The 26,506-nt window shown below is 37.4% G+C and overlaps 1 protein-coding gene across 1 annotated transcript in view; it reads left to right on the forward strand.

Annotated features, from left to right (window-relative positions):
• ASCC3 (activating signal cointegrator 1 complex subunit 3) overlaps positions 1 to 26,506 on the forward strand; it is a 255,188-nt gene that overhangs the window by 188,432 nt on the left and 40,250 nt on the right. Inside the window, exons 20-34 of the mRNA XM_053461329.1 lie at positions 2,698 to 2,874; positions 3,182 to 3,407; positions 4,592 to 4,746; positions 7,171 to 7,269; positions 7,369 to 7,537; positions 7,944 to 8,164; positions 8,555 to 8,640; positions 10,999 to 11,165; positions 11,274 to 11,419; positions 11,944 to 12,064; positions 13,985 to 14,127; positions 19,015 to 19,152; positions 19,259 to 19,379; positions 19,887 to 20,019; positions 20,906 to 21,031. Of these exons, the coding sequence (XP_053317304.1) occupies positions 2,698 to 2,874; positions 3,182 to 3,407; positions 4,592 to 4,746; positions 7,171 to 7,269; positions 7,369 to 7,537; positions 7,944 to 8,164; positions 8,555 to 8,640; positions 10,999 to 11,165; positions 11,274 to 11,419; positions 11,944 to 12,064; positions 13,985 to 14,127; positions 19,015 to 19,152; positions 19,259 to 19,379; positions 19,887 to 20,019; positions 20,906 to 21,031 (2,228 nt within the window). The remainder of the gene's footprint in view (positions 1 to 2,697; positions 2,875 to 3,181; positions 3,408 to 4,591; positions 4,747 to 7,170; positions 7,270 to 7,368; positions 7,538 to 7,943; positions 8,165 to 8,554; positions 8,641 to 10,998; positions 11,166 to 11,273; positions 11,420 to 11,943; positions 12,065 to 13,984; positions 14,128 to 19,014; positions 19,153 to 19,258; positions 19,380 to 19,886; positions 20,020 to 20,905; positions 21,032 to 26,506) is intronic.

The following is a 26,506-nucleotide window of genomic DNA, read 5'->3' on the forward strand; positions in this document are numbered from 1 at the left end:
ATGCTTCCATTTCACAATAATAGCACTTACCGTGGACCAGGGCAGCTCTAGTAGGGCAGACATTTCACAGCCTGACTTGTGGCAAAGATGGCATTCTGTGACAGTGCTACATTTAATGTCATAGCCGACCAGTGTTTGTCTATAGAGACAGCATGTGCTTGTTTTTATATACCTGTTAGCAATGTGTGTGGCTGAAACGCAATAATTAGAAGGGGTTTCTGCATACTTTTCTTCATATTGTGTAGTTTTGAATCACCAGATTTATAATAAATCAATCTCACTTTGGTGTTTTTTTTCACTTCTCTCCTGTCCTTTTTTTCACTTACTTGTTTTAAAGCTTGATATTCTTTTTTTATTGCATTTTTTATCACAGTTGTATGTCTTTACATATTTTATTGAGGTTATCCTGCTTCAACCAGATTTCTTGGGTTGTCTGGGAAACCTGCCTGTCTTTATTATGTTGCGTGTTTTATAGTACAGTCTTTTAACACCTGAGTTGCTTTCCATCTACATCATGGGTATTACTATCCTAAAGCTGGGGGCCCAACTGTTTGCTGTTCTCATTATGTATGCGCCCCACAGTGGCCTCAGGAGACTTATATTATCTTAGTTCCTTGAGAAATTACCAATTCACTGTCTACATTGAATATAAAAAGTCTACACACCCCTGTTAAAATGCCAGGTTCTTGTGATGATAAAGAATGAGACAAAGTTAAATCATGAACTTTTCCCACCTTTAATGTGACCTATAATGTGAACAATTCAATTGCAAAACAAACTGAAATCTTTTGGGGCGGGGGGGCTGATAAAAACTCACAATAACCTGGTTGCAGAAGTGTGCACACCCTTAAACTTTTGAAGCACCTTTTGATTTTATTACAGCAATCAGTCTTTTTGGGTAAGAGTCTATTAGCATGGCACATCTTGACGTGGCAATATTTGCCCACTCTTCTTTGCAAAAGCACTCCAAATCTGTCAGATTGCGAGGACATCTCCTGTGTACAGCCCTCTTCAGATCACCCCACAGATGTTCAGTTGGATTCAGGTCTGGGCCATTCCAAAACGTTCTTCTTCTGGTGAAGCCATGCTTTTGTGGATTTGGATGTGTGCTTTGGGTCGTTGTCATACTAAAAGGTGAACTTCCTCTTCATCTTCTGCTTCGCAATAGACGCCTAAAGGTTTTGTGCCAAAGTTGCCTGGCATTTGGAACTGTTCATAATTCCCTCCACCCTGACTAAGGCCCCGGTTCCAGCTGAAGAAAAACAGCCTCAAAGCATGATGCTGCCACCACCATGCTTCACTGTGGGTATGCTGTTCTTTGGGTGATGTGCAGTGTTGTTTTTGTGCCAAACATACCTTTTGGAATTATGGCCAAAAAGTTCAACCTTGGTTTCATCAGACCATAACACATTTTCCACGTGCTTTTGGGGGACTTGATGTTTGTTTTTACAAACTTCAGCCAGGCTTGGATGTTTTTCTTTGTAAGGAAAGGCTTCCACCCTACCCCATAGCCCATTCATATGAAGAATACGGGAGATTGTTGTCACATGTAGCACACAGCCAGTACTTGCCAGAAATTCCTGCAGTTCCTTTAATGTTGCAGCAGGCCTCTTGTAAGCCTCCCTGACCAGTTTTCTTCTCGTCTTTTCATCAATCTTGGAGGAACATCCAGTTCTTGGTAAGGTCTCTGTTGTGCCATATTTTCTCCACTTGAAGATGACTTCACTGAGTTCCATGGTTTATCTAATACTTTGGAAATTCTTTTGTACCCTTCTCCTGACTGATATCATTCAACAATAACATCCTTTTGATGCTTTGGAAGCTCTCTGCGGACCATGGCTTTTGCTCTGAGATGCAACTAAGCAAATGTCGGGTAAATCCTACTAGAACAGCTGAACTTTATTTGTGACTAATCAGAGTCACTTTAAATGATGACAGGTGTGTAATGACTTCTATTTAGCATGAGTTTGAATATGATTGGTTAATTCTGAACAGAGCCACATCCCCAGTTATAAGAGGGTGTGCACACTTATGCAACCAAGCTATTGTGAGCCCCCCCCCAAAGATTTTAGTTTGTTTTGCAATTGAATTGTTCACGTTATAGGGCACATTAAAAGTGGGAGAAAGTTCTGACATGATTTATCTTTGTCTCATTCTTTAACAAGAACCTAGCATTTTAACAGGGGTGTGCAGACTTTTTATATCCACTGTATAATGTTGTTAAATGGGTAACATTGTCCCTTGAGCACACGGTAATGTGTATGTATGTATAGTCACTGACTATGAGGCCTTTACGTGTTTACTTTACAGCCCTTCTCTTACTGTAATTTAGTATTTTGTTAATGTTCTAATTTGTCTTTTTTCGCTTTTGTTTAAGCCTAAGTCATTGCCTTTGCACACCCAGAGTTTGCTTTTCTGGTGACATGTCACTTCTTCAATTAGGGATACTAATGAAAGATGCATTCCAAGGAAAACCATTATTTACATGGACCCCCGCATTATACATCTTCCCTAAGCTTAACTAGTAAAGGTTGAGATACGGTTAACTGTAGCTAGGGCAAATCTTTAAATATTTGACTTTGTCAGTTGATTTGTGCCTGAACATATTAATTCTTCTCATAGCAAATAAGTTGAATGTATATCAATGGGTCAAAAACATATCTTTACTCTCCCTGTAATTGTATGCACTCTTCTTAGGTGCGTGATGAAGAGAGCGAAGAGTTAGAGCACCTTATCAACAGCTATTGTGAACTTCCTGTTGCTGGTGGTGTGGAGAATGGATACGGAAAAATAAATATCCTCCTTCAGACATACATCGGCAGAGGAGAACTTGACAATTTCTCTCTTATCTCTGATTCTGGATATGTGGCACAGGTAAAAATCTATGTTTACTGTCGGCATAATATTTAACCAAAATGCAAGGCTATTGGTCTTGTGTTTTGACAACTCGATTCTCATTGTCTCCATTGTCACATCTTGGCTTAATATGTGTAGTCTGTTTTTCATATATTTTTTTCTTTCTTTTTGTTATAGAGAAAGTGTCTGTTTTCTAGATTTTAAAATGTATCATCTGAGAATTAAATTAAAAATTTAAACAATTTTGGGGTTACATATAAATTATTTGTTGTAAAATAAAGCATTTATGTGCAGTTTCTAGACCTCTCTATTTCATATTTCACAGAATGCTGCTCGAATCGTGAGAGCCCTTTTTGAAGTAGCTTTGAGGAAAAGATGGCCTGCCATGACATACAAGCTTCTTAACCTCAGTAAAGTCATCGACAAGCGTCTTTGGGACTGGGCAAGTCCACTTAGGCAGTTCCCTATCCTGGCACCTTCTGTGCTAACCAAACTGGAGGAGAAGAAGCTTACCATTGATAAAATGAAAGACATGAGAAAAGATGAAATTGGTAAGAAACAATCAAAAAAGTGTTTCTTTTTTAATTGCCATCTGTAAGCATCACTGCTTTCTTTGGATATTGGTAGTGACCTTGGTATTTATTAAAAGGACTAAAATTCATACGTTTTATGTAAAACCTGGCTTGTTTATATGCCTGTGGTTGGCCAACCAGATATCCCATAAGTGGAGGCACTGCCCCACCTCCCCAACAATCGCTTAATGCATCCGAGTAGTAAATAATTTATATATATATGTGTTTCATTTTCAGGAAGAATAGATTAATAGGAATAGTTTTAATGACAGTTTTTCTGTTACATTGTTATACTGTTGTATATAAGAGCAGCCACATGTAGTATGTATTTTTTTATTATTATTATTTATATATGTTTTTACCAAGAAGAAATTTGAATTACTATATGTTTGGTATAGTGTTTTGAACTCTAGAGAGATGCAATCTCAAAATCTTAAATACTCCAATGTTCCTTTTTTTTTTGAATAACTACACTTTTTAAGTGTTTCCGCTATTTGTAAAAATAGACTTTTGAAGACAGTTTTTATTAATATACTTGCATAGTAATAAAAGTGAATGATTATTTCCATAGTTTTTTGTGTGATGGTTAGTTATCAACACAGCTATAATTATTTAGTAGGTAACAATCACCGTAAATTACATGTTTACATGTTTACTTTTTTTTAATAGAAATTATATATTTTGTACGTTAAAAAATCATGAAATATTTACTGTTGTAAGTAACAGTCTCCCAAATCTGTGCAAATAAAAGGGGAATCATTTTCTTTAAGCTTAAGTTTGTTAATGCCACATAAAACGTTTAGAAATCACTGGCCACAGACTGTGAAGTACATGCCTGCTAAAACATTATTTCTGTTTAAAAAAACAGACGCAATGTATAATGTTTGATGCCAGTAGCTATTTTTAACCTTTACGCATAGAAGTCTTTGAATGGGTTAACCACTTATTATTCATAGCTGCTAATACTAAAGCTGCACTGTACTAATTCAAGTTAAGTATTACAAAACATTAGAACATGCCAGGTCAAGAGAGCCAGTCATTTATCCAGCACACTGCAAAACAAGCAAGCTGTAATGCATTCATCTAGAAGCTGATTTACAAGTCTGATTGCATTATTGTTCCTGTATATGCAAACGTTTTTAACCTAATGTACCTTTCCATAGGTCACATGCTGCACCATGTGAACATCGGGCTAAAGGTGAAACAATGCGTCCATCAAATTCCATCCATTACAATGGAAGCATCCATCCAGCCTATTACACGGACGGTCCTCAGAGTGCGATTGACTATAACGCCTGACTTCAAATGGAGCGACCAGGTACTATCAGACAGAGCCAAGACAAGGCCAAACACCTACAGGCCAAAAATGTGCCATATTCACTAGACTCATCTATTCATCAATTTGTACAAATGTCCAAAAACGAGGTGTTACCCCCAACGAAACAAACGCAATAAAGCAAAGACCTCCGAAGTTTTGTTTGAATTTCATTGATTTTTTCAAGACCTTTTTTCAGAGCCTCCGACCCTTTTGCAGTGCAAGTGCACCGGGAGGGTAGAGATTTGCAGATGATTATTTAGTAGTACCCTCTTGGCAGCTATAATCCACGCACTGTTCTTAATGTAAAGATAGATAATAAGGACTTTCTTAGTCAAGTAATGTTTTTTTTCTTAAAGTACTATATTCATTTGGAGATCATTTTACAGCTCCATCTATTGTATGTGGCATGTAGTGTTTATATTTGCATAATTAATATCTCAATAGACTCACTACCCCTGTTAGATTACTTCATAAAAATACATGTAAATGTTGGTGCTACAGTTTTGATTAGTATTCTTTACAGTCATAGTTCGGAGACTTCTCCTTGGAGACTTCTGGTCACAGTAGGTTTCCATTTTACTTAATTGGTTTTTAATTACTCATGATTACTGGTGATTTAGATAGGAAAAATATAGTAATTGATCAAAACATGTTTTAAGATACCTGTCAGACAGGGATGCTAAACCCGTTTATAACTTGGGTGAACTGGGAATACTTGATTTGAAAGCACTCCTAAAGGAAAAGGGATTACCGGTACGACTAATGTTTTGCCTTGTGCATCTGCCTGAAGGATCCTAGCACTGAATTATCAAATATCCGTAACAAGGCGGAGGTTGGTATCCTAGACAAGATGGCTTATGTTTTGGTCTACATGGTGATCCACATAAAAAATAAGCCTTAGGGAATTGAATTGAAAACAGTGAGGTTCAAATCATGTTGTACAACTAGACAGTGCAGTTTATTTTCATGCATTAAACCTCCATACGGTGTGCCAGTGATATTCATTATCAAAAAGTGCAGTATACCAGATTCATCATCTAACCCAAAGATGAAGTTCTTTCTTCATGTCCAGCTTTTTGCCACATTCCAATTTTCCTCTGGCCCCCGGCAGCTCCATGCCCCCTTTCACTCTTTTCCTTTTCCAGCCTTTTCCCACATTCTATTTAACTCTTATGTTTGAAATGTTTTCCTTCAGTCATTTCTCCTTTCATTTTCCTTCTCCAGTCTTTTCCTTTTCTAACTAATCCTGAATCGTCCATCCTTGTTTTACCTTCATGGGGAGCGTCTACCTATCTTTTTTGTTTCTTTGCACTGCAACAATGGTAGTTGGTGCCTTGTTTAACCCATAACTTCGCTGGCACAGTGAAAAGCCGTCTTTCTTGGACGGTCTGTATCCAATGGAGCTTCTAAATTGACAGTAGTGAGAAAGCACATTTATTCCAAAAGATAATGTCGGTCTCAGACAGCAGCCGCTATTGTGTCCTGCTCAGCAGCAAAAAAAAAATCTCATTAATGCCTGCTGCTGGATTTAACCTTAAGGTCAGGGCACAGATTTGTAGGTCTTTTTTCAACCATGCATATAACATGACGCGCTACTTGTTCACCCACTATGTGGTGACACAAACTGTTCACAAGGTCAGCGTCCCACCGTTTCTAGTTGTTCCCAGCAACTATGTTGCATGTTCTAGCCCTGCCTGGATTATAAATCTAAAGGTGTTTAGATTTATTAAGAGAGCAAAACTGTTTCAATTTAGAGCATGAAAAGCCCTTGCTAGTTTTAGAAGAAACTTGGCATATCCATTAAGCTGTTCTTGCGTGTACTTCACTGTTGTACTCACATGTACTCAGAAACATAAGTAAGTCCAGCGTAGCTGTTGTAGAGAAGTACCACAAATGTTGATTTAATATTTTGAATCATTAAGTCCACTCGATAAATGACAGAAATTAATTGTTGTTAGGAAGCATCTAGCTCACAATTAAAGTAATCATTTTCCCTAAGCTGTTTATACATGTATTTATCACATCTAAACATCAAAATTGTAGGTTCCAGGTAATATTTGACATTTAATTGTTACTCTAGAATGCAGAGCTTTTAATTGTGTGCTGCAACATGTCAGAGACTAGAAATCTAACGTTGTATTAATTCCGCACAAATTGCCAGATAAACATTTGTACATTATGTAATTACACCTTATTTGCTGTTTTAGGAAAGATTATAGTGCTCTTTTTACCACCTTGAGTGAGATTAACACAACTACAGCACCTAATTTGGAGAAATAACCTTGAAGCTTTTCGTTCATCCTTACTGGACTTGTTACCTGGTTAGGATATCCAAACATGAAACTAGGTTTATAGAGACAGTTGTGCCATTTTCTTGATACCTTTATTATAATGCCTGTCTGATGCTGAATGTTTTCCTCTTAGGTCCATGGAACCGTTGGCGAGCCCTGGTGGATTTGGGTTGAAGATCCAACTAACGATCACATCTACCATTCAGAATATTTTCTCCTTCAAAAGAAACAGGTATTTTGATGCATTGTGTAAAATTAATCCATACTGGGCATAGTTTACAAGGCCTATTTAAAGTGTACTCTTTTTGATGTTTTTTGTTCATTTGTTTAGGTTGTTACAAAAGAACAGCAGCTTCTGGTGTTCACAATACCCATCTTTGAACCATTGCCTTCTCAATACTATATCCGAGCAGTATCGGATCGATGGTTGGGCGCTGAGGCTGTCTGCATTATAAATTTCCAACATCTGATTTTGCCAGAAAGACATCCTCCACACACAGGTACTTATTTATTTGTTAAATCAATGTTACATATATGAAAAGGCTATTTCCCTAAACCCAATTAAAGTGTGCTAGATGTTTAATAGATAAATATGTTGGAATGGTAATGGAAAAAATAAAGGATCATAAGAATGGTGTTGAGTGAGGGGTAGGAGAAGACCTCTGCATAGCAAAACATATTCTAGCACTGTCAAGTAGAGCGTTCTAGAGCGCGGATGCAATGGAATAAAATTATTGATAGATGTTAAATGAAACAATGAGACAAGTGTCGGTAAACATTACACTATGTTTGTCTCAGCTGATGCTACTAATTAGGTGTACATTAATGTTTCATTAAAACATGTCTGCTTGTTTGAGCGCAATCTTCATCGTGGCACAGAGTCTTATTTTCTATTCTATTTTGTAGAATTACTGGATTTGCAGCCTTTGCCAGTCACGGCCCTTGGAAATAAAGAATATGAATCCCTGTACAAATTTACCCATTTCAACCCAGTTCAAACACAGATCTTTCACACACTTTATCACACAGACACCAATGTCTTACTGGGTGCTCCTACAGGCTCTGGAAAGACGGTAGCTGCTGAGCTGGCCATCTTCAGGGTCTTCAACAAATATCCAACATCTAAGGTTTGCAATTTTTTTTTTTGTCTGTAGTATATTTTTATTATTGCCATGATGATGATCTTAAGTATTGTTGAAATTTTGGATTTCCATGTTTATGTTTAGAATTAATGGGCTTGCTGTCTTCTAACATATATAGGACATAAGCCATAATCCTTAGCGTGTTAAGCCTTTAGCAGTATAAACTATACTGTTGATACCTATTCACTGAGTTTTAATCCACCAATTCTAATATTGGTTTTCTTGGGAACCCTAGCATGTCAGGTCTTATTTAACTTACTTTTATTCAAGCAAGGACTTATGTGGTATACTAAGAAATATATATCTTATGCAGAGTGCCTATGATCCATCATGAAACAGAATGTTCATGCTTTTTTCCCTGTATTTCTGTTACAGGCAGTATATATAGCGCCTCTGAAGGCCCTGGTACGTGAGAGAATTGAGGATTGGAAAGTAAGGATTGAAGAAAGACTTGGAAAGAAGTAAGCTCCCCGCCACACTAAATTAATATGCCTAGCATCTAGCCAGAAAAGTGCAGAAGAATATATTTGTTAGGCCTAATCTCGTTAATTCACACACCTTGTGTGTTTTTTATCATAACGACTGATATTGTAACCTACATTCTAACCTTATGGATATGTGATGTGTAAGTTCTAGGTTCAGCATCAACACAATGACACACAGGATTCTTCCACCCATTCTGCACTCTTGCAGAAATGTTATCACATTTCAGAGGGTTAGAAGTTTAGATGGAATGTTTTTTTACTTTAATGATAGATAAATGTTGGAACAGCCTTCCAGAAAAAGTGGTAGAGGCTACTATAGTGAGGGAATTTCAATGTATGCAGCGTGCATAAAGCTATCCTTAATCTAAGACAAGACTAAGAACCAAAAATGGGCAAACTAGATAGGCTGAGTATTGCTTACCTGCTGTCAAATTCTATGAAAGTTCTTGATTTAAATCAATCATCCTAGTGAGTGATGTGTTGTGGTACCATGTATAAAGCATACCATTCAGTGATTACAAACTGACATCCAGGTTGGCTTCATCAAGGGTCTTGCTATCGAAAAAAAATTAGAAATAGAAAAAAAAAAAAGAACTTATTAGCAGATGGACAGGTCAACATCAAAGAAATCAGCAGGTGATGAAAAGGGTCTCTCAAGTTGTTTAGCAAATTAAAATTTAAATTAATACATTCTGTAAAATAACGAATTTGCAATAAAATACACAGAGAGGGAGCTGGTGATATTTCCCAAGTCAGTCTTTTGGCCAGTGTTCAATAGAAATGTAATGTAAGTATCTTGCTCACTGAAAGAAAATTTCCAATAAATATAAATGAGAGCGTCTTCCACACAACTATAAATGTGTAACTATAAATAAAATCCATCAATCAGTCTTCATTGCTCATGTAGAGGTAAAATGTGAAGAGTTAATGTATATCTCTGAGAACAAATAGAGACAGTGTTGCAGAAGTGGAGGTGACCATTCCCAGGAAATTACGTGAACGCTATGAATGGCCAAGTATTCCAACCAGCAGATTGGAGTGTGCTGCTGCTTCTTTAGCACTCATGCGTCCGGTTTCTGCCATCACTTTCAAGTGTAATAAGCTTGCTGCGGCGTGGATCTCTTCTGGAACTCTGGCACATCGCACAATCGACGGAATTACCCTGACTGTTACTCATGTGCAAGGGTCGACACATTTTGTTTGGATCTAGAAGCCAGTGAAAAAAACGTAGAAACCAGTTTTTTCCCCAATCGGGTTTGGACTGAGTTTAACCGTTTGATATATTCAAACTTCAGTGATAACTCCCCTTTTCTCTCCTCTTCTAATGTGATGCTCCACCATCATATGTGTTACATCTTAATATTATGTATAAAAATGTACAAATATGTCCCTTTTTATGAAGACAATTAGTAAAGGTGTCTTACAAAATATATGTAATAGAAAATCTTTTTAATTAAGTATTGATCAATACTAACACAGCCAAACACTATCATTGATACAACCAGGTGCTCACACTGACACAGAGACTCACACTAACACAACTAGAGATGCTAACGCACAAACTCACACAACCACTCATTCAACACTCTCACTCATACACACACCCAGACGCTAACACACAAGCACAAACATACCCAGAACCACATACCCAGATGCACACATAATCAGAAGCACTCACAAACATACCCATACGCAAATATACCCAGACACACACACACACTACTCAGACATACCCAGACACACACAAACTCCTAGACCCCGCCGCCTCCTTAAAATCAGGGACATAAAAAGGTAAATCCAGCAGTCAGGACTTATCTTTTTATCCCTACTCTTGGAGCATGCTGCCATCTTTCTCTCATTCTGCACCTTTTGGCTCTGCCCATGCAGCCAGTACTCCCTAGGTACCAAGAAGTGATTTCTTGTTGCCATGGTGACCTGGGATTTGTCAAGCCCTACTCATGTGAACTGAAGCTGTCTTTGTGAATGACTTAAGTTCATTCTTTACATACTTACACAGTACTGTTTATATACTCCTAATGAATAGCTTTTCTCTTGTAGAGAGATATATCAAACCACAGATTGTTTAAGCACGGGTCCACAATACTAACCATATTCACATCGTATATTCACATTTTTAGAGTCAAGTTGTCTCTCTCCTAGCATGTGCCAGTGAGAGCAGATGTGTAAGGGGTAAGACATGTATTTAAATGTTTGCAGTGCCAAGGTACTCCGTTTATAGATACGGCTGACTATATTCATTATAATTACCTCGGTGTTCCTTTACATGTACCCTATTTACTTAATATTCATCGAATAACCTTTTTGTGTTGACAGAGTTGTAGAGCTTACAGGAGATGTCACACCTGACATGAGGGCTATTGCAGAAGCTGATCTTATAGTCACTACCCCAGAGAAATGGGACGGAGTCAGTAGAAGCTGGCAAAATAGAAGCTACGTACAGAAGGTTTCCATCCTCGTTATAGATGAAATACACTTGCTTGGTAAAAAACCTTGTGGCTCAATTAAGTCTTTTACTCCATGTCATTGGTGGGTTTTCAAAGCAAATACTCAACCATTCTCCATTGTGTCTTTGTTTCTGTTTTGCCTAGGGGATGAGAGAGGTCCTGTACTAGAAGTAATTGTGTCAAGAACAAATTTTATTTCTTCCCACACCGAAAGAACCGTAAGAGTGGTCGGCCTGTCCACAGCTCTTGCTAATGCTAGAGACCTGGCTGACTGGTTGGGGATTGGACAGGTCAGTAAAATCATTTTCAGGTTTTCTAGAATCCGATGAGGCACTGGAGTCCATTTACTAAAGAGTGAATCGGAAGGAGAGTTTGCTGGATAATTGTGGTTATATCTCTCTCACTTCCGTATTCATTATGAGGGGCCTGAGAGGTCCTCCAGCGTGAAGGGCTGAGAAGGCCATGTATAATGTAGACTTTAAAAAAGAATATCACTGATTTAACTACACGCTATACATGGCCAACCAAGCTCTTCCTGAAGAAGAAGCACACTGGGGATGAACTTTCATAGTGTAAACTGAAACACAGCTCTACAGCACCAGTTTTACTTGTTCTCTTAGCTAAAAGCTATTGTTGGATTGCTTACTTGCAGTACTGTATTAATAAGTCATTTTTTGTTTTCATGTTGTATATTGTTCATTTAGTAAACGTCCTTCATTGTAATAGTGCTATGGAATATAATGATGCTCTGTAAATAAAATGTAATGATGCGTTCGATAATAATGTAATGTAACAATTTCTTTCCACATGGTAGATGGGCCTCTTTAACTTTCGACCATCTGTGCGTCCAGTTCCTCTAGAGGTTCACATTCAGGGTTTCCCAGGACAACATTACTGTCCCCGAATGGCCAGCATGAACAAGCCTGCGTTTCAGGGTAAGCAAGAAAACCAATATTATTTGTTTAAATGCAAATGTCTTTTTCTAATGGCGAAACCTTACACGGCGAATGTGTGCCGATACCATTCCCAAAATGTCTCATTTATTACTCTAATCGTCATTTTGATAATGCAGTAACCAAATATAATATAATCCTAAAGGAAGATTCCTGGAGGACTGTTGATTGTGGGGGGGGGGGGGGGGGTCAATACATTTTATATTTTTGTTTGAAGATTAAGTACAAAGCTGCATGCGACAATGTAGTTTCATTTTGTGCCAATAAATCCCTTTTGTCTGCAGACCCGTGGGTCACTATTGTAAGCGGCTGTGGTGTTCCCTGCTTAAACATCACACCGAGTTGATTCTTTATGAAATCAATCAATGAAGTCCTACCTATCTAATGAAGTACTTTACCTATGGACCTTCATGTGTCAGAGGGACCCTGAGACCTTCTCTTATTTAGCACCGGCAGTAGAATAAGGAGTTGGGCTGTTAATTGGGCTACAATAACAGAGCAAGAATGCGTGGCTAATATGCAATTTATAAAAATGCTTTTAAAAACTAATATTTTTAATACAGAAAACCAAACCATATTTCAAACCCTTTTTTATTTTTATTTTTTAAGCGTAATACTAGTAATAAGCTTTTGCGTTTGAGTTCCCCCTTTGAGCGTTCAGGTGATATTTATCATACAGACAGAGTACTGAATACAATTTACATCAAGACCTGTAGTTAATAGTAAAATGGTTATTTATCTTTTCTAATTAACCCTCTGACAGAACAAATGTATTGATGGGGATTTTAGGCTGGTCTTCACTATTTAAATTATTTATAGGCTACAGACATGCTATGTAAAAAAGACCCTCTAATGAACAATAAATCAGTCTTGCTGTTTAATCACACCTGTTCTTTAGAGAACGAGAAGCCATTAGATTTTTCTCTTTTCAGATACTATAAGACTCTGCACGAGTATAATGATGATGTATTTTGGCTATTTCCACAAACTCATTTGCAGTGGAAAGCTGCAAACACCTATAATTCAACTATCGTGATAGGATTGCTAGAATCTCTGTATTTAATGCCTTGGTTTTTGCAAACATAAATGCAGCTATATCAGAAGCCAAGTCAGTGTGTGAAATAAATGTTTGTTCGCCCCCACATAATGATAAACTGTTAATAAGACATTATTGTGTAAGCAGCAAATACATCCGCTATTAGATGATGTGTATATATATATATATATATATATATATATATAAACACACATTATTTTTTTAGATACTCCAGATGAAATAACTTTTTTTTTTTTTTTATTCTTTGAATTTCAGCTTAACAAGAGTTTTGTATACTTATATGTCCTCAAACCACACTAACTGTATTATTAATCCATATGATGGCCAAGTGGGTATTAACTAAGCCAAGTTCCTACCCTATAAGTGGCCAATGTGTTTAATAGGGAATGATTATTCTGATATTTATATAACTTTGGGATTACAATTTACTTTGTGTCCTTCAAGTTAACAGGATCTAGGTTTTTGGTTGTAGCTAGTAGGGTGCTAGGTTGTATAGGAAGAGGTATCTGTAGCAGGTGCACTATAATGCGGCTTTATAGATCACACATGTGACCTCATATAAAACTGTGTGCCCAGTTCTGGACACGGTGGCTTCAGAAGGACGTACACAATTTTGAAAGTGTTCAAATAAGGAAAGCCTAAATGGTATATGGTTGTGTCAACAAAACATACCGAGATTTAATAGATACACCCTGCTATATCCTTTTTAATAAAAGAGAAGTAGCTGAACTTGAGGGTGTGTTGTAAAAGTTAAAGGGTGGAAAAAGGAGAATTATCGTGTCACAAAGCATAGTAAAGTAGGCTGAAAAGTCTCATCTAACCTGCAAACTTTTGGCTTTCCACAGCTATAAGAAGCCATTCACCCGCAAAGCCTATACTCATCTTTGTGTCATCGAGGCGTCAAACTCGACTCACTGCCTTAGATTTGATTGCATTCTTAGCAACTGAGAACGACCCCAAACAATGGCTTAATATGGATGAAAGAGAGGTAAAATTCTAATTTCCATATTTAATATTAGAAATGCTGATGCAGTGTACCTAATGATCCCTTTTATATTCCATTCAGTACTTTTTTTCTCTCTAGGATGTTTCCTGAGAGAATACGTGATGTATTGTTTGTCTTTACGTATTGTTCTGTTATGAGCAAATGTGTCCATCAGTGCAAGCACCACTGATACCATTGGTGACATTTGTAAATAAGTTATTGTGTAATTTTATTTTTAAGGCCTTTGGTATTATAATACCTGTTTAATTCAATATATACTGACACCTGTGTGTATGTATGCCCATTGCACCCAGGTTAGAAAACAAAATGGACACATCATTGGCTCATCAGCTAAAACATTGTGCAAGAAATGAGGCATTTCCCATCTAAAGTGGAATTCATTTATGTGACATCACACCTTCGTTAAAGGAAGGTTCACATTAGTGAGTTTAATACAACAACAATGTTATACAAATCATATACAAGAAGGCATATTACCCAGACAATCTTATCATACAAAGCTGGAAGTACCTAAAAATGTAATCCTATTGAGTTTGCATAATAACATTAATGGCTTCTCCAAATTTCAAAGATAAAGTCATCCAGTGCTGTGGTGCCCCAAAATAAGGAAGGTGTACATCTGGAGAATATACTGCTTATTTTTCTTTTTTTTCCATTTTATTTTTATTTATTTTTTTAATAAAAAAAATATCTTTGGAAAGGTTGATGGAGGATTTCTCTCTCTCTCTCTTTTCAGTCTTCTCGCAATAGCTTCTTTATTTATATTCCCACGAGTGTTTCCCATAAAAGTCTGAATGTTTTGTTTCCCACATTGTCCTTTACAGCATTCATTAAATGACCTGTATAATTGTTTTTTTATGTTTCTCCATTAGCCATACCAATGACAGGCTGCGAAACAAATAATGCCACCTTACTAAGTACCCGATGTACTACAGCAGCTCAGTTAAAATATTTATTTTATTTTACGCCCTCCGCCCCTCCTTTTATTCAGTTTACTTTGCAGTCCGACATGCCTCCTCTCAAAAGAGCACTTTTTATTTCTGGGAAACAAACGGCCTCGTAAACAAAAACCCTTCATTATCAGAAATGTTTACTTCGCTAAACATCTGTAGCAGATGTGATGTCAGTAAATGTCTTCCTAAAAGACTTCATAACGTTTATGGCCGTGTGTTTGGCACAGCCGCCTGAAGCTGGGCACCGCAGACAGTTGAGGGGCATTATTCAGCAGCATATGGTCGGAGTCTGATGCCTTGAAAACTAGAACGCTAATAATGAGGGTGCTGTGAAAAGAAAAGAGGGAAAAAAAAGCCCTGTAAATATGCTCTGAAAAAAGCATGGGGTTTTAGCATCTTGAAACAATATATCACACTCAAAGGGACAGAACCGGGCTGCACAATCTGTTGGCTCGTTCTTGGCCAATCTGGCCATTTCTTTTCTTATGGAGCCAGCAGTGTCATCATCTCCCTGAATTATACCCAGACTGAAATGTTTTTCAGGCAAGGCTTAATGTATCTACTCAGATGGAATTGCGCCTTTTCCGCTAAAGCCTTTTTGAGCGCCAATAAATTTAACAGACCACAAAGTACGTATCTCCCCCATACGGACATAGTGCGGCGCTTTACACATGCACGGCGAAGGGGCAATTATCACTACTGTGCTCTGAAGAAGATTGAATTTGTCATGTAAGAAGGTTTGTTTTTATTAACATCCTAAGAAGAAAGGGGAATCCTTATGTAAACCTATTTTTCTCTCTAGCTGTACAATAAAACATGCGTTTGACAACCATCAAAATCTGTATTCTGTTATGAAAGTTCTTTTTTTTTGCCAGCGCAAGTAATTTAGTGCAATGTCCGTACACGATAGATTCCTTCTATTTTTATGGAAGCACATGACAATAGCCCCCACTTTGGTGTGATCTTGCTTGTGTTTTCTCCGAGTTTATACGCTCTCACGAGACAGATGTCATAATTTCTGGTAGATGTGTGTGTGAACCACTTAGCGGTTAAGTGTTGCCCGAGGTGTAGAGATTTGTGTGATATTCTCTGCCTTGCTAATATATAACTCATGCGGCTGATTTTATGTGTGCATTCCTAATCTGGAAAGTGCCGATCGTAGCTGCTGTAGTAACACTTCAATTATTCCAAAAGGCAAATTAACAACCCAAGCACCTTGGGGATCCAATATTACTGACCGTACCCATGAGCTTTACTAACAGAGACATTATTGGTGATATGGCACTAACATTTCACCATGCCGTGGTTAGGATTGGTGATAAGTAAATAATGGGGCAGTTTTTAATACTGGGCAAGAACTACTTAGTATTGGTTATCTTTTGCCTTATTTGTTGGGGTCTGTTTACTAACGGTGGAGTTTGCAGGAAAGGTAAATAAATTGTCTCCCTGATATCACTATACACTGCCAAGGGCAAACACCCAACTGAACTTCTTCAGCAAGAAATGGTCAGCTCACCCTTTTTAAGAAATCTCCCACATAACCTATGCATTATGCAGGGCTAATGCTGACCTTCTTACAGGAGAAGCTCACTGGGTTGTGAAATGTACAACTCTCCTGTCAACTCCCACGTATACATATTGAAGGACGCTAAACACGTATACACTAATGGTGATGAATGGATGGACAGACATGTACACAGAAGCACCAAGAAGATTTTATACACTTATTATCTTTTTTTATATAGTCCCCAACAGGTTAACCCGGGGCTCCTTACAGTACATATGTCCATACATAAAGGTATGACAAAACTAGAATTGATAGACTAAGACAACCCCGATACATTAGGGAAGGAGGGCCCTGCTTACAATCTAGAGGGGATGGGGCATCACGAATATACAGATTTTTTGTACTATACAAAATTGATAGCCACAAGTAGTTTTACACCAAATTGAACTCTTCCTTTCAGTTCAGGTCACCTCGGTTTTTTACCTCTCTGCTTCCATCTAACATTGCTTCTGTGATAACTCCAGAGGGAGGGGTACGTTTTCACCTCTTCCCTTGTCTACAAACATCAATGACCACCATCTCCTAGCAGAAAAAGACATCAGACAAAAGGGTAAACAGTGTCATCCTAATCCTGCTTCATGCTTAGAGCTGTAAGCTACAGGATTTGTGCCGATAGGTAAAATAGTTTTGTTTGCTGAAATGATTTGTGTGAGAGTTTCGAGGGAGGTCAGCAAGAAGTGACCAGGGCTTCCAGCTGCTAGCTTGACAGTATATTAGAGCATTCTTCTGTTAAAGGTTCTTTCCTTCTCCTCAGCTAAATGACTTATCTTAGCAGGACACAACTACACCGCAGGGCACGGCTCGCATGGAGCAGGAAACAAAATCACCACTAATTTGTTACTCGACCACTCTTTCCTAGTGGCTGACTGCAATAATGTATGCTGTTGGACAAAACGAAGAGGCAACAAAGTGGAAGAGATGTCTAGGATCCAGAAATAGCCTGCAAATGAGTTTAGCATGTTGCATTCTGTCATTCCTGTGTCTCTTGTGTCTTGCAAGTGCACGTGCACGTGCACGTGGACAACGTTTCAACCAAGTTTTTTTTTTAAAGGAAATAGAAACAGCTGATCATAATAAATTATTTGAATAAATAAACTTTTTTGCAAACAGATTAAATTCAGGTAATGAGAAACACTAGAGAGAACATGTTATTGGAGAGAGAGCATTTTTCACTGTCATGAAAGTAGTGGGATGCTAAATTAACTTCATATGTTTTTTTCCTTTCAATGATATGATATTTAAAACTGAAAAACAAGTTTAATCCAGTGAGTTCAGATTGCTTAATTGAGAAGGTCAGCAATGCTAACTTTGCAACTCTGTCCACCATACTCTTTTTTTACTTGATGACAAAATAACTTGTTGTTATTAACAGATTGAACCCTTTAATGGGTTGACTGGTCCTTAGCTCTGTACAGCCACGCCACACCATTTATCATAGTAATGAGGATTTAAAATGTTATTTCTCACAAGTCAACACGGCACTTAAATGAGATAAATGGATTGTGATGAACATGTAGTCATCCCATAATTGGATGCCATAAACAAACTCAGTTGCATCCAATTCAGAAGAAGAAACCACTGGTTTAGAAAATAAAAACCCTTAAAAAAGTAACGCTGAGACACAACTAATAATGTACTGTTCTCTGTAAATTGTTAGCCTTCCAAATTTAGTGTTCTGGGTTTCTGCTTTCATGATGAGATTTATATTTGATATAATGATTTGAAAAGTTTTTGCTCGCTGGTTTGGCTTCTTTAACTCCTAAATGTATGATTTTTTTTAATTATAGCTGAGGTTATTGTAGATGACTTACTATGGCATGAATAAACCAGTTTCTTAAAACACCTTGCAATCAAAATATACCTGTAACAAGGACACACTTAATATGACTTGTATGCTTGTATAAGGCACAGTTTGTAAAGAGTGTTGGCTGGTAATTTTTATTTTATGCAATTTTTATTTTATGCAATGTGTATTATTTTTCTGTATTGTGTATATAAATATATGAATGCTACTGTTATTGATTGCAGCCCATCATTGCCTACTGACGTCTCATCTGTGATTCCTTTATAAAAAAAAAAAGAAAGCATTGGTACATGATTTGAAATACAACATGTTTTAAAGACTGCACAACGTAATCAATTATGTCTTTGGCTTTCATCCATAGTTTGTATCAATCCTCTATTAAATTTTATAAATAAAATCAGTAATTCAAAATATGTTGTGAGCTTGTCGTCAAAATAGGCTCTGTGTAGTTCTATAGAAAGCACTATATAGATATAGATGTGTGTGTATATATATATATATATATATATATATATATATATTTATATATAATTTATTTGCTTCAGATGAATGACATCATTGGAACTATTAAGGATTCAAACCTGAAACTGACCCTTGCTTTTGGGATTGGCATGCACCATGCAGGCTTGCAAGAGAGAGATCGAAGAACTGTGGAGGAGCTGTTTGTCAACTGTAAAATCCAAGTGAGCTATCTTATAACAATAACAGATCTCATTCTGCCATAATGCTTTGCCAAATACCTGCGTTTCTGCTTAAAGTAAGCATTCTTCCATTCAATTTATTTTACAGGTTCTTATTGCGACCAGTACACTTGCTTGGGGTGTGAATTTCCCCGCTCACTTAGTAATTGTTAAAGGAACGGAATTTTATGACGGGAAAACAAGGCGTTATGTGGATTATCCAATTACAGGTACAATATGCAGTGTTGTTGAGCGTTTTTAAACAGAGGGCAACATAGCATACAGAAAAAAACAATGTGGACAGACACTAGTAAAGCGATACAACGCAACTTGGGAGAGCTATTTACTGTCTACTAGTTACATATATCTGTTTAAAAGGGCAAGTTAAGAGAAAATCCCCTAACATGTTGATTCTGTTATACTGTTGTGACCTTGAAGACTTGAGAATACAGTCTGAAGCTGCAACCTACAGATATTTCAGTGTTAAACCATAACTGGAATTGAGAACTTTGTTTTGTGTTCAGTAGATGTTAAGTATCATATCGGTAAGCTCTTTTGCTTATTTAAGGGTTTTCACATGACAGCAGGATAAAGGAAGATTTATGCAGCTGTGGCCTGTAACGGCAATAAACCTCATATGGATATAAACTGTTAGGTTCCTGCTTCTTATGCATTTGATAACGCAGTCAAGTTAGCCACTTGGAATAAATTACGCCTTTTTTTCTCCTCCTGTTTAGATGTATTGCAGATGATGGGACGGGCTGGTAGGCCTCAGTTTGATGATCAAGGGAAAGCTGTTATCTTAGTACACGATATCAAGAAAGATTTTTACAAGAAATTTCTGTATGAGCCTTTCCCAGTAGAATCCAGGTAGGTTAATGAAAATATTACCCAGGCCGCTATGCCCTCCATCATTCAGGACATGTGGAGGTGGCTGTTGTGTTTTGTGTGATACGGTTGTAAGTATGATCATTGGGAGTGTGCTGCCAAAAATAAATGGGCATTATTAAACCAGCAAGGAATGCGAAGTTCTAGGATTTGTTCACTAATCTGTGAGTTGTGGGGGAGATTAGGTAAGAAGAAGCATTTTATTGACTTGAATTATCCATTATGAAGGACCAGTACTGGAGAGTTTCTCCTGGAAGAGTCTTCATGGTGACCCATTACAATGCATAATTAAAACACTGAGATGATTCAGACTTCCTTGCAAACTGTAAATAAAGTGTGTGGTGCCTGTTTAGGTCATCTTATTTAGAAGATAAATTGTTTTAAAATGAGGAGCGTTCTGAGGCAACATGAGATTAATAAATTGCATTTCAATTTAATTCCTTGCCCGTCAAACCACCCTGACAAATCAGCTTCCACCAAAGTGTGGGATAAAATAATAAAAAGGAAGAAAGCATCATGTAAAGAAACAATTTATTTCAGTTCATTTTACTAAAGCTCAACTAAAGCTTTGTGTAAATAAGCCAAATAATGATATAGCAACATTTGAAGGCAAATATTGGATCTGGGGAAAAGGAGAAGTTCTAATTGTGTGTAGATGTAAATCTGAACGGTGCAAGCTCATATCTTTATGGAAGTTTGGACATCGATAGCTACAAAGCTGTAAGAGTTAGGTGATGGCCAAAGATGATGTCAAAGTAAAGCCAGGAAATGTATTGCCTTTATAATTTTTTTAGCACTTTTCAAACTTCGACAATACTATGTATTTTTTAATTTTTACTCATTTTTTGTATGTCTGTGGTACCTGCAGTTTGTTGGAGGTGCTGTCTGATCACTTAAACGCCGAGATTGCAGCTGGAACCATAACATCGAAGCAAGATGCCATGGACTACATAACATGGACCTACTTTTTCCGTCGTCTGATGATGAACCCCAGGTAAGATGCCTAAAAAAATTTGTTGAGCGTCAATGATGAACAAAATGTTATGTTGTTAAAATGAAGTTGCTTTTCTTCTCCAACATAATCACTTAAATATGTATTGAGCTTAAGATCCTTCCATGACATCTGTACTTGCTGGAATAAGTCTGTAGCGCTTCCGCTGCTGATATCAATAGTGAGAACTCTAGAGAGAGTGACCATATGCTTGTACAAGACAGTAATGCATCTTGAAAAACTAAGATCATATATTAACAATTTTGTAGTCCTAACATGTAAACACAGGGCAGTTTTAACCCACAATGAATGTTCTGAGAATATTCCTGTGTCGCTCAGTAAAGACCAGAATGTGTGTGTGTATATATTTGCGTTGAATAAATCATGACACAGTATAATATCTTGTGTGTGCGGTTCATCTGATGTTGCATTTACATAATTGTTATTTCCTGATATGTAAACCAATAGAATTTTTGTATAGTAGTTCATCTGAATATTATAGAATGCATTGCTTTGGTTACCTGGGCATTTTCCACCCACTCCTGCATATTCTTCACCTACTTGCTACCGGGTATGCCAGCTGAACACCCCATAGTATGCAAATCATATGATAAACTTCAGATTTTAACTATGCCTCCTGAAAGACACTACCCATTTTGTGGAGCAAGGTTTGCATTAAGAAAGTATTTTAGTATGTTTCACAGATACGGTATATACAATAGAATCGGGTTGCCTGACATACTGGGCCCGCTTTATAAATTATAAGTGGGTAAGTACGGAGCTAAAACAAAAATACAGCTTTGTATAATGTAAAAAATGGCTGAGCTGTTTGAGTGTAAAGCAGTCCAAATCCAACAGAAAACTTGCTCCAGGGCTGTTTTGTTTTATGATTCAGTTTAAAATGGAGATATAAACTTTGATACATTTATCTCCAGTTGTCTTCTATTTGACTGGGCAGCCTTGGCTTTTTATTGTGGTTAATCTAAAACAGTGCTTCCGCCTTCCTTGATGGTGTAGATCAACCTTTGGGACTGATAGATACCACAGATGTGTTTGTTACCTTTAAATACCATAATGGTGTAGGTGCTTAAATGATTTCTTTTTTTCTGGGCAATGTGCTTAACAATACAATCCTAATGTGTTATGGGAACCATATTGTGTTCTGTCTGGCAAGCAGATGTTGTTTGGAAAGCTAAAACCTTGCTACATGCTTCCAAAATCTTTACTGTGGAACCTTTCCCTGCTTGAAAGAGGGGAAATTGCCCTTTACGTCTGAATGATGTGCCTGTACCATAATGGTGGAACTACAACAGTATTTGACATATTTGATTAGTAAATAATTTGTTTCAAATTTAATGTGGGGCAGCTGAGCTGAACACCTGAGCAGGACATGACACCTTTCACACTTTTTCTAGTTATATAAAGAGAAGTACATATTGTGTAAATGCCTTATAACATTACATTGCTATTATTTATTGAGTGCCAGCTGATTCTGTAGCATTATAACAATAAGCAAGAGTGAAGGTGAACAATAATACTAAAATTTAAGCTATACGAGATTGCGGTGTCAAGTGCTCTATATGACTGGGTCCGGTGAGGAGAAGGCCACATAGTAAGGACTTTCGAAGATCTAGACAGGATATCACAAGGGAATTGGTGTTTTAGTAGACTTAAGTAAGGAATGATTTTGAGGGTAAAGACAAGAAGATTTGGTTAGAAACTAATTGGTGGGTGGGGGGTCATGAGTGGAATAAAGTGCAACACCAAGGCAGCGAGCTTGGTGTGTTGGGTAGTTTTTGGTAGTTCTCAAATAGGATGCAGATATCAGGAATTGATAGATAAGAAGTTCAGTCTTGGAGATATTACTCTTGAGATAATGGAATGCCAACCAGGATGCAAGTTAGAAGAGAGGGAGGGGGTCAGCAGAGGAAAAGGTAGGTTAGTCTGTCCTCAGCATAGGATTGGTGTACTGGACTCCAAAGGAAGATTTTTCTTTTACAAGAGGATGTATAGATAGACAAGAGTAGATGCCCCACAACTGAGCTATGATGCACAGCAGGAGAGAAGACAAGCAAGTGTTGGCGAAAGAGTCACTAAAAGTATGATTATAGATGTGGTTTACAAAATACTGATTATTGAATGACCTTGAGAACCGTGAGAAATCCTTTTGTCTAGTTACCTTCTGAGAAAAAAAATCAACAGTTTTGTGTTATTTAACATATGTATAATTATGGAAAACAAGATATGAATTTAAAGATAATAATAAATAACCATTTATTTTTTCTAAATGTACACTTAAGACACATAGATAGCTAACTCAATAGCTGTGCAGTTAAAGTATAATGAACACTCACTTGTCCATCAGTTAAACCCTAGTAAGATAGACTACTGATAATCAATCCTTGGCCAGAGCAAACGTGAATCGCTTAAAAAGTACAGGGCTGTTTTGTTTACTTGGTATTGCACAGTGGCACTTTATTATACTGAGGTGTTCGTAGACAAAAATGGAAGATATTTTTGTGACATTGGGGTTTGTAGTGGAATAAAACTTCTGTTAGCACTAAGCGTTATGCTTATTGTAAATTCCACAAGACTGTGGTCAAGTAAACAAATTAAGGTGAATGTGTTTGTACAGTAAAACATAATATTGTAAAATATCACGTATTTATTATACACTGTTAGTATGTGATTGGAATCTGCCTATTTTCCATTATTTTTAATAGTTTTATTTAGAAGTGAATTGCTCACTTCTTAGAAACATGGTCAATTGTTTTTTCCACCAAAGATTAAAAAGTAGAATGGTCTCTGTGCTTTCTGCTGCCTTTATGCTTTGTACTGTAATACGGTTATTCTTTGTGGTATATTATCCACGCAAGGAATCAGTATTGTTTATTTGTGTTATACAAAGATTGTCAGCAATGCTCAATTTATTCTGTCTCCCCTTATGTACTCTCAGTAGCTCCAGTAGCTCATTTTTTTGGTGTGTGTGAGCTCAAAGATAATGGGGAAGAATGTGTTCCTCAGTAGGCGTGTAATGAGCACACCGTGTTGATATGGCCTCTGTTAGCATTTTACCCTCCTACGCTTTTTAACTAGTCAACTTTCTACAAAGTGATGTTACCCCTCTCCATTATAGATGAATGTGCTATGTAAGAATGTGTGTGGGTTTATACATTGATATGTGTGTGTGAGCATGAATGTGTAAGTATGTGAGAGAGCATGAATGAGATTGTGAGAGAGTAGGAGAGTGAATTTTATCATATAACATCATGGATGTGGTCATGGTTGTGGTAGAGGGGCTGCGCAATGTAGGCTGCGCAATGTCTTGGGCAGGCCCTGCTCAACTCAAGAGGTTCAGTGTATTCAATGAAGCTAAATCAGTCTTCTACAGAGGGCCAAAAGAGTACAATGCTGAATTCCACCAGTATATAACAGTGATATGTTTATTAAAGTCCACTTAGAACACTTACCTGACTGGGTAAGTTGCAGCAGCTTTCTTCCTCCGTGGTCTGACATATTTTGGCAACCAATCAGTTGAAGTTCTTGTAACTGTTTCACAGACATATAGTTAACCACATGGAAGCTGGGGTTGGTGTTCGCCTGTGACAGACAGAGAGAATTTCCTTTAGTGAACTTTACCTTATTCTCACCCACCACTTCAAAGGCAGTCAGAGCAATCAGCAATGTAGCAATAAATGTTGGATAATCATTTATGCATTCTGTAATGGTCTTTAAAGAATTAAAGAACGTAGGACTTGGGAATACTGTTCTTGTTTGGAGATGTTCTGAATTTTATACCCAATTTATTTGCTGGGTATTAGTGAAGAATTATCTGTGATTTGTACAATGTCTTTTCCTGTGACTTGAAAAACAAAATACGGTAAGTTGTCTTAGTGACACAAGGTGGCATTCAAATGGGAAAAAACAGACTGAACATTATACTTGAATTTAGTTAACAAATATTAGATTTATTTCTGTCAATGATAATTCGCTGTGTATCACAAAGTAGATAACAGTGCCTTGCAAAAGTATTCACCCCTTTGACGTTTTTCCTGTTCTTTTGAATTACAACCTGGAATTAAACTGGATTTGTTGGGGGTTTGTATCATTTGATTTACACAACATGCCTATCACGTTGAAGATCCAAAAAATATTTTATTGTGAAACAAGCAAGAAATAAGACAATACTTTGCCTCCTTTTGCAGGAATTACAGCTTGCAAGTCTCTTGGGGTACTTCTCTATAAGCTTTGGCATATCTAGCCTCTGGAATTGTTGCACGTTCTTCAAGGCAAACCTGCTCCAGCTCATTCAAGTTGGATGGATTCCACGGGTGTACAGCAATCTTTAAGTCATACCACAGATTCTGGATTGAATTGAGGTCTGCACTTTGACTAGGCCATTCCAAGAAAATTAAATGTTTCCCCTTAAACCACTTGAGTGTTGCTTTAGCAGTATGCTTAGGATCATTGTCCTGCTAGTAGGGGAACCTCCAGTTTTAGTCTTCCAGCAATTGGAGACTTGGACGGTTTCCCAATTTCCCTGTACTTAGTGCACCCATCATTCCTTCAATCCTGTCCAGTTTCCCAGTCTTTGCGGAAAAAAAAATCCCCACAGCATGATGCTGCCACCAAGAAGGTGTTCTTGGGGTGCTAAGAGTCTTGGGCTTGCGCCAGACATACCATTTTCCTCGATGGCCAAAAAGTGCAATTTTACCATATGTTTGGGGAGTCTCCCACATGCCTTTAGGTGAACTGCAAAGTTTTTTGCTTATTTTTTCTGTGAGCAATGGCTTTTTTTCTGGCCACTCTTCCATAAAGCTCCAGTCTCTGCTGTGGAGCTTTGCAACTCCTTCAGAGTTATCTTTGGTCTCTTTGTTTTTTAATTTAAATCTTTGATTTAATGGTGCTCCTTGTGATGTTTCGGATATTTCTTTATAATCATCCTTGATGTGTACTTTTCCACAACTTTGTCTCTGACCTGTTTAAAGAGCGCCTTGGTCTTCATGGTACCCCTTGTTTGGCGGTGCCCCTTGTTTAGTGGTGTTGCAGACTCCAGGGCCTCTCAGAACAGGTGTATATATACTGAGATCATGTGACACTTAGATTGCACACAGGTGGACTTTAGTTAACTCATTTTGTGACGTCTATATAATTGGTTGCACCAGATCTTATTTAGGAGGGTCATAGCAAAGGGGGTGATTACATATGCATGCACCACTTTTCTGGGTTTTTTTATATTTTTTTTTTCATGTCCATTACATGAAATCCAAATAAAAACCCATTTTAATTCCTGGTTGTAATGCCACGAAATAGGAAAAATGTCAAGGGGGCGAATACTTTTGCAAGGCACTGTGCAGGAATCCAATTACTATTTGATGCAAACTCTCTGTCGGCATTTACGCTTGTATGTTTTTTTAACTTTCTGCAAGGTGATTTTACCCCTCTCCAGGGAAGATGTTAAACTCAAGAGATTCAATA

The sequence above is a fragment of the Spea bombifrons genome, chromosome 3 (assembly GCF_027358695.1).
Source record: "Spea bombifrons isolate aSpeBom1 chromosome 3, aSpeBom1.2.pri, whole genome shotgun sequence".
Taxonomy (NCBI): Eukaryota; Metazoa; Chordata; class Amphibia; order Anura; family Pelobatidae; genus Spea; species Spea bombifrons.